Source organism: Haliaeetus albicilla, chromosome 11, assembly GCF_947461875.1.
Source record: "Haliaeetus albicilla chromosome 11, bHalAlb1.1, whole genome shotgun sequence".
In the NCBI taxonomy this organism is placed as follows: Eukaryota; Metazoa; Chordata; class Aves; order Accipitriformes; family Accipitridae; genus Haliaeetus; species Haliaeetus albicilla.
In genome coordinates this window covers 18,774,952-18,782,895 of record NC_091493.1, presented here as the reverse complement: position 1 = coordinate 18,782,895, position 7,944 = coordinate 18,774,952, and the positions used below count along the sequence as shown (strand labels likewise).

Below are 7,944 nucleotides of genomic sequence, written 5' to 3'. Positions count from 1 at the left end.
GTTGATGAGGGCTGGCTGGCGAGCACGCTGCTTGCTGCATGGTGCTGTGCAGATGTTTGGGAGCTGGAGGGTCTGCTGAGAGCAGAAGTGTGGGTGGTCACCGATGGAAGTGCATTATTAAGGGTCAACATTAGAAATCCTACTCATCTAACCCACACATCATGCTGGGATATGTGTGATGATCTAGTCCCAAAGAAATAAGCGGATTACAAAAGAACATGATGGCACAGGCTACGCCAGTGCTCCCACTGCAAAAAGTAGAGCACAAAAAGGCATGCACAAACTATGTGTACATCATCTCTGCAACAGTGTAAAGATATTCACACCTCCCTTGCATGAATGCAGAAACATCTATGTGGAAAGATGGACAATAAGGCTTTTACTCAGTGTGGGTGCTGTAGCCTGATGTGCGGCGAGGGAGAAGGCTCTACGTGAGACACGGTGCAGTTACAGGCAGGCAATGGGTGCTGGCAGGCAGAGCTTTCTCTGGGATCACAGAGGCTCCCCTTCCCTGTGTTTCAGGCCCATCTTAGGGGCCCACCTGTCAGCTTTTGGGGGTGGGAGTCCCACAGAGCATATGGTCCTGCCACCTGGCAGCCAGGCCTGGAACAGTCCTGCAGCTATCCCCACACAACCACACTACAAACGGGGCTGTAGTCCACAGCCAGGAGTGTTTGAGGGGAATCACCTCCTTTTAGGTGTGCAAAGCCTCCTGAGCTCCACAGTTTTGCACAGATTTCATGTGGAGGGCTATTCCTGTGCTTATATGTTGGAGCCCTGTGTCTGGCATTTGAAGTAGTGGCACCTTTAAAAGAGCAAAAGAGCATTGTCACTCAGCTTCTTGTACTCATGACGTGTAATGAGCAATTAGAGCAGCAGTAGGGTACATGGGGAAAAGCAGGAGGATGTCCTGGATGGGTCAGCAGTGGAAAGAACTCAGGGTGAGAAAAAAGGGTTTGAAGACACTCCTGGGGCTCTATAGTAAATTGCACAGATGAGTTCCTCCCAGCTTAGGGGTATGAGTACAGGCCTATATCTTGAAATAAGCGCAGCTCCTGCCATGTGGTTTTCTTCAAAGGGTGCAAGCAGACTGTGATGGGTTCAGGGCCAGGTGAGGGCAATAGAAGGTGTTAAACTGCTGGGCTGGGTCCACCTGGACACTTCAGGAATTTCTGATCCAGCTGGCTCCACAATTTAAAAGGGCTAGGCTAAGAACAGCTGCTTTATGGTCCTTAGTAAGAGAGTGGGATGGGTGTTGCAGGACAGCCTAGGGCTACATTTGGAGCTATGCTCTTCTGGGGGTTTCTTGGTCCCCTTGCTTTTGTTGTGGGAGCTCAGGGAAGTGTTTTTTCTGATCCCACCCTGCTGGCTTGTGGCCAGGAAAGTCTGCAGCTCGCCTTACCTCCAGGCTGGGAAGGGAATGGTTCCTTTGTGCTGACTACTTGGGGTAAGTGAGGGTGGTGTCAAGAGGCTTTCTTACTGCTGTATCTTTGCACAGTGCAGAGGTATGCCTGGAATGAGGAGAAAGGGGCAGGTTTTGATGTGAAGTGCTGTCTAACAGCTTCACAGCATCTTGCGTAACCAGGGGGCTGTTTATATCACCCAACAGTCAAGGGTTTTGGTGGAGTGCTGTGCCTGGATCTAGATGGTCTTGGCTGTTGGGTTCCCTCCCACACCCCTGCTGGCCCAGACCCTGATACTGGCTAGGGCCTTGTTTCCTACAGAAAGGTAGGATTGTAGTGGACCCCATCTTCAATGTGGGATATTGAAGCTCCTGCTGCTGTGTCCTCTTTCCCTAGATACTGAGGGGAAAGCCCATGCTCTGCAGAATAACTCTGACTGTGGGCTTTTGGTATCTGGGACTCCAGATGGCTCCAGGAAAGTATCAGTCTCCTATACTGGCTGTTACATCTTTGAATGGGTGAGTGACCTTAGGGGTTCTGCTGGGAGTGTGGCTACTGCTGCTCTGGGTGCCCTGACTGGTGTGGCTCTCCCCCAGGATGGCAATTACTTCATGCTGGTTGGGCTTGAAGGAACAGATGCTGCTGGACAAAAGGCTCTTCATGAAGAAAAGCTGCTCAGGTGCCCTGTGGACCTTCCTGGTAAGACTCTGACAGCTCCTTGGGAAACCCTGCTTGTGTCTTGTGGTGGTGAGTGCCCTTCCTTTAGGATTACTGTTCCTAGTCAGTCTGGGGGCTGGGAAGGGGGACTTACTGCTGTGCAGAAGACTCCCTGGAGAAGGGTTTGGACACAGGAGCCACCAACTTGCTGAGGACTTGTGGCTCCTTTGTAGGGTCAGCAGGTGAATGTTCCTTGTGTCTCCTAGACATATTCTGACTGCATGAGTCCCTGCAAGTTCAGGGATTGAGCCAGAAACTAGGTACAATGATTTTCCTGACTACCACAGTTGAACCAGAACACTTTATCTTGACAGATCCCATGCAGTCCAGTCTCCTGTACATGGCTTCAGGGGGAGTATCTGTTCCAGGGAAACGCAGGTCTCTTCTGAGCAGGCTTCCATGCCAGCTCCAGGCCATGTATTTGACTGTCATCTGAGTCTAACTTCCCTTAATTTGTATGCAGACTCACCAGGACACCTTCCACCAGTGTCCTCCATCTTTGTCCCACTTCTCTTGTGCTTTAGCTGCAAACTCCTGCTGTTTCTTCCAGCCCTGGATGCTCCAAGCAGTAGTGTCTGTTCTGCTGTCCTCAGCCAAGACCGGCTGCTGTGTGCTTCCTTGCCTATCAGCCAGGGAGACTGTGAAGTGAGAGGCTGCTGCTATGACCCTAGGGACAGGGTGAAGCCTTGTTACTTTGGTAACACAGGTAAGCGTGAGCAACTGTCCTCCCCTCCTCCTGGAGGAGCTGCAAACTGGGATTCCTCACTTCCCTGGCAGAGCAGGATTGGTGTGTACCAGTTCTTCAGGTGGCTTATGGCTGGTTTTTTTGGCTGTTAAGAATACTCTGTCCCATTGAAGTGTCCAGCCCATTCATGTATATTGCAACAGACCTGGGTTTATGGCTAGAATCAGTGTTGTTGTTAGAGCTGCTTGCACTTGTCTTGCTGTGCTTGGCACTTGCTTTGCGGGTTACAGGCAGGAGAACTTGCAGGACTTGCTGGCCTTGTCTTTGCTGTGATGTTCAAGCCTCCTTTCCATCCCTCTTCTCCCTGAGCTCAAGACTGATTATATCTTTTCCTCTAGTGACAGCTCATTGCACACCAGATGGCCAGTTTTCTATTGCTGTCTCTCGGGATGTGACCCTGCCACCCATTATCCTGGACTCTGTGCAACTGACCAGTGGACACAGTACTGGCTGTGTCCCTGTCATGAAAAACAATGCCTTTGTTGTGTACCAGTTCCTGCTCTCTGCCTGTGGCACCACTTTTCAGGTGAGATCTGTAGCTGTCACTAGGCTGGACTAGCAGGAGCTTGCAGACCTGGAACAACCTGACATGGCTTTGACTACTTAATGGGCACCCTACAGACTTCCAGAGGCCAAATACTGTTCTCCAGCATGGCATTAATCCAGCTTGATTTTACTGCAGCAACAGTGCCTGGTCTGTCATTCCAGGTGACTGGAGACCAGGCCATATATGAGAATGAGTTGGTGGCATCCAGGGATGTGAAGACTGGGAGCCTTGGCTCTGTCACTAGGGATAGCACTTTCAGGTATTACCCTGGGGCTGGTATTTCTGGGTGCCACTGTGTTCAACGTCACTAGAAAAATTCCTGCTTGTCACAAGCTCTGAATTCCCTACAGGGCACTGGAGTATGCTAGGGACTGGTATTTCTCTAGTTAGTGGGAATAAAGCTGGTGCTGATCGCTGACACTCTGCAGACTCAAATCTGAACTCTGAAGAGAATTCCAAGTATTTGTTAAAAGGAAGTGTTGAAGGAAAGATTGGGGATATGACTAATTAAAGCGGATATTACATTGCCATCTTGGAGAAAGGTCACTCTATCTCCTTTCTTATCTGTTTGATTTGGGGTTTTCCTGTCCCACCAGGTTACATGTCCACTGTAGATACTCCATCACTGGGAGCTTCATTCCCTTGAGTGTTCAGGTCTTCACATTGCCAATGCTCCCTGCTGTGTCCCAGCCAGATCCTCTGTCCTTGGAGCTGCGTATTGCCTCAGGTATGAGAGGTTTGTAGGACTTGCTCAAGCCTCTTGGTGCAGGGCTCTGGTCTCTGCTGAGTAGTAAGGGAGTATTGATGGGTGAACCTGGCACTGCTGCTTCCCTGCCATGGTGGGAACTTACATGGCTATAAAGGATGCTCTCAGGTTGCCCCCTTCTGTTTTGTTCCTGCTCTAAAATGGCTCTTAGGTTTCTTCTGTCCCAGATGGAAGCTATACTTCCTACTATACTGACAGTGACTATCCTGTTGTGAAGACACTGAGAGACCCTGTTTATGCAGAAGTCAAGATCCTTCAGAGAACAGACACAGACCTAGTTTTGGTCCTGCACCACTGCTGGGCCACACCAAGTATCAATCCCCAGCAACAGCTGCAGTGGCCTGTTTTGGTGGATGGGTGAGTGACTTGTAAATAGCTTTGGGTCAGGGCAAGACTTGCACTTTTTTCACTGCTGACCTCTCCTTCTCAGGTGCCCTTATGCAGGGAATAACTATCAGACACAGCTGGTGCCTCTGAGTCTTGCCTCAGGACTACTGTTCCCATCTCATTACCAGTGTTTCACCCTCTACACATTCACCTTTGTGGACTCTATTTCCCAAGAGATGCTCTCTGGGCTGGTAAGATCCTGTCCTGGTTGCTTAGCTTCCTATTGAGGACAAGTTACATGTATGAGCAATAAGAACCACTTCATAACTATGAGACTCTTGGCTGCCTTGTGGAGGGGAGGGGGCCCAAAGACTAGCAAAATCCCCTCCTGAAACAGAAGGGGAGAGGCTGATGCAAGAAACACTTCTCCCTCCCCTTCCCTGAGACAAATGTGGTAGAGGTAAGATGCACCACTGGAGGGGTGTGACAGAAAGTGACACTACTGAAAGTGTAGATCTACTTAAACAAGTACTAGCTTGCTGCCTAAGCTGTTCTCTTGAACTAGCTTAGGGTGTGTGGTCTAACTATGCTAATCAATATTCTCTAAATTTCTTGGCCAAAATGACGGAAATAGCTTTTGGTACTTGGGAAGCATCTGGGCTCTGAAACTCATGTGACTTAACTGCTCAGAAGCTCATGAAGTTCATCATGCCTTGTACTGTTTGCTTAGTGCTCCTGGGATCAATTAATACCCAGAACTGGTCCCAGCTCTACCTAGCAGTGGTCACAGTGTAGTGGTGCTTGGACAGCTGTGTCCCAGGTGTCAGGGAGAAGTGCTATAATGCCAAATCTGACCAAGTTTGAAGGTGTATTGTAAAGTATCAAAGCTGCCTTGCAGTGGGGGCTACAAGGCTGCAGCCTGTATGTGAAGCAAGGCAAAGCAACCTTTCTGCCTTGTCCCTTCTGTGACTGAGTGCATCTGGCTGGTATGGAGTTAGCTTTCCTCACAGCAGCCCATATGGTGCTGTGGTTTTGGATTTATGGCTAAAACAATGTTGATAACACACCAATGTTCTAGCCATTTGCTGAATAGTGCTTGCACAGCATCAAGGCTTTTTCTCCTCACTCCGCTGTTTCTCAATGCCAAGTGAGTAGGCATGGGGTAGGCTAGAACCTGGGAGGCATCACAGATGGGACAGCTGACCCAAATTGGCCAAAGACATATTCCATGCTGTATGATGTCATGCTCAGCAATAAGTACTGGAGGATTTTGTCTTCCAATGTAGCTGATGCTCAGACTAGCTGGGCATCAGTCTGCTTGTGGGAGTGGGGTGGGTGAATTGCCTTTGCATCATTTATGCTTTGATTTTGTTCTTCCCTTCATCCCTCTTGTTCACTTATCAAACTGCCTTTATCTCTCCAGCCACAGGTTTTCTTGCTTTTGCTCTTTCTTTTCTTTCCCCAACCTGCTGGGCCAGGGTCAGTGGAGTGAGGAAGTGGCTGTATGGGTGCTTAGCTGCTGGCCAGGGTCAATGCACCATGCTGGGATATCACCTGTCTACAGATACTGCCTGAGTGATTCCAGGCTGTGTCCCATTCTTTCTAGGTGTTCCTGCACTGCAGTACTTCAGTGTGCCACCAGTCTGTACAGGTGTCCTGCACCACCACTTGTCCTGCTAGAGCCAGTAAGTGTCCTAGCCTCCCTGCTTCCCTATCCAAAGGCGCAACAGGGGTCTAGCCTCCAAGCTGGGAGGTAGAGGGACATGTAGTCTATGGACTACTTCCCTTGAGCCATGGCCAGCTTGACAAGGCACTGACAAGGCTTCCTTTCCACTGAGGAAGGGCCCTTGCCCTTATGCCAAAAAGACAGAGGTCTTCATAGGCTCTTAATTCTCAGTTGACTCACAGGAAAGGCTTGGTCTTCACAGCTTCTTATGTGTTGAGAAGCTGACCTGGACAAAGCTCGCTGACCTTCATGGCTATACACTTCTCACCTAAAACCTTCATATTGCTCTGTAGGGGGTAAAAGGAGTGCTGTGCATCTTCTTCAGGACAGTGCCCCCCGTGCCTCCAGCAAAGGTCCTGTGATTTTCCTCCAGGATGAGCTAAGATAGTACACAGCCAAAGATGGCCATGGTAAGTGTGCCAGCACAGCCAGGCTGGGGAAGGGGGCTGGTTTAAGTCTTTCCTGCAGAACGACTGAGCCCCTAAGGCATCCCTGTGCCTTACTGGGGGAGTGTTAACTAGGGCATCTCTTTCCTCACAGGAGCAGCTGTGCATGCTGTAGCCCCCTGGGCTCTGGGGTTTGCAGCTGGGGCAGCTCTCTGCATGGTGCTTGTGGCTGCTGTGCTGTGGCAAAGGAAGGTGCCTGTAATGCATGAAATCAATGTATTGCAATAAAGTGGCTGTCAAACCCACTTGGTCTGTGGGGCTCCTTGCTGGCCTAGGGCACATAGGGTTGAATAGGTATGTCTTGGGGACCCTGGCTGTGAGCCTTTGTTTCAAGGCAAAAATTATCCTGATGGCTGTGAGAGTGCTTTCCAAATGCTGCTTCTCTGAATCCATCTCATTTTCTGGCTATCACTGTGCTCAGGTATTAGTGTTAACTGTCTGCTGCTGTCAAGAGGGAGCCCTTGTCACAGCCTGGGCTGTTGGGAAGCTGCACACTGAGACAGGAGGGATGCTGGGTGGTGTCTGCATTTCTGTCAGTGGCTAAGGTGGCCTTCAAAAGTACTTACCTTGGCTCCTCAAACACTGAGCAGAAGTGCAGCAAAACTAATTAAAAGCAAATCCTGCAGCCGCTTCTCCTTCAGGGCTGCGGAGCTGGTATTCGACTGTGCAGGGGAGCTGGGAATTGCCCACTTGCCCCTGAGCTCACTAGGTAAGCCAGGTCTGTGCTTATGTGGCAGGACTCAGAGGCAGGTATGGCAAAGCACTACACAAATGGGCTGCCTTAATGATGCTGTACATGAACCTACCTCTCTTGCTCTGGAAACAAAAAAGGGCAGGTGGGATTTTTTTTTTCTGGAGGATGAGAACAGGGGAAACTTCATTCCAACTGAAAAAAATCAAAGGGCCTATGTGGTTTGAACTTCAAGAAAAAAATCAAACTTGATTTAAAGATTAATCTTAAACCTTCATGCAAGAGTAGACAGGAGTCTTCAAAGCTCTTGGATTAAAGCTAATTTGATACGACTGTTGGCATAACACTGCTATGGATGTGCTTTTTTGAGATGAGAAATAAAACTTGCTGTTCTGAGCATCAGCAGCATCTCAGTGTGGTGTGGTCAGTCACAGCAGCTGAGCAGGATCATTCTCAGCTTCCTGAGGTCCTGGGCAAAAACAGTCCAGCAAACCACTCCTGATGGTGGAGGGGGAAAGGGGCTCCACCCCCTCTTCCTGCCCAGGTTGGGGGAGCTCTGGTGCTTGCACTCACATG

The 7,944-nt window shown here is 49.7% G+C and overlaps 1 protein-coding gene across 1 annotated transcript; it reads left to right on the top strand.

The window, feature by feature from the left end:
* Nucleotides 1-849: 849 nt before the first annotated feature.
* LOC104315667 (zona pellucida sperm-binding protein 4) lies at nucleotides 850-7,227 on the top strand. The gene is given in 11 exon segments (XM_069797629.1): nucleotides 850-856; nucleotides 1,800-2,102; nucleotides 2,671-2,826; nucleotides 3,204-3,391; nucleotides 3,574-3,671; nucleotides 4,009-4,139; nucleotides 4,346-4,535; nucleotides 4,609-4,756; nucleotides 6,112-6,190; nucleotides 6,525-6,641; nucleotides 6,772-7,227. Coding segments are annotated over 11 exon segments (1,551 nt in total). The 3' UTR covers nucleotides 6,906-7,227.
* The last annotated feature ends 717 nt before the right edge of the window (nucleotides 7,228-7,944 follow it).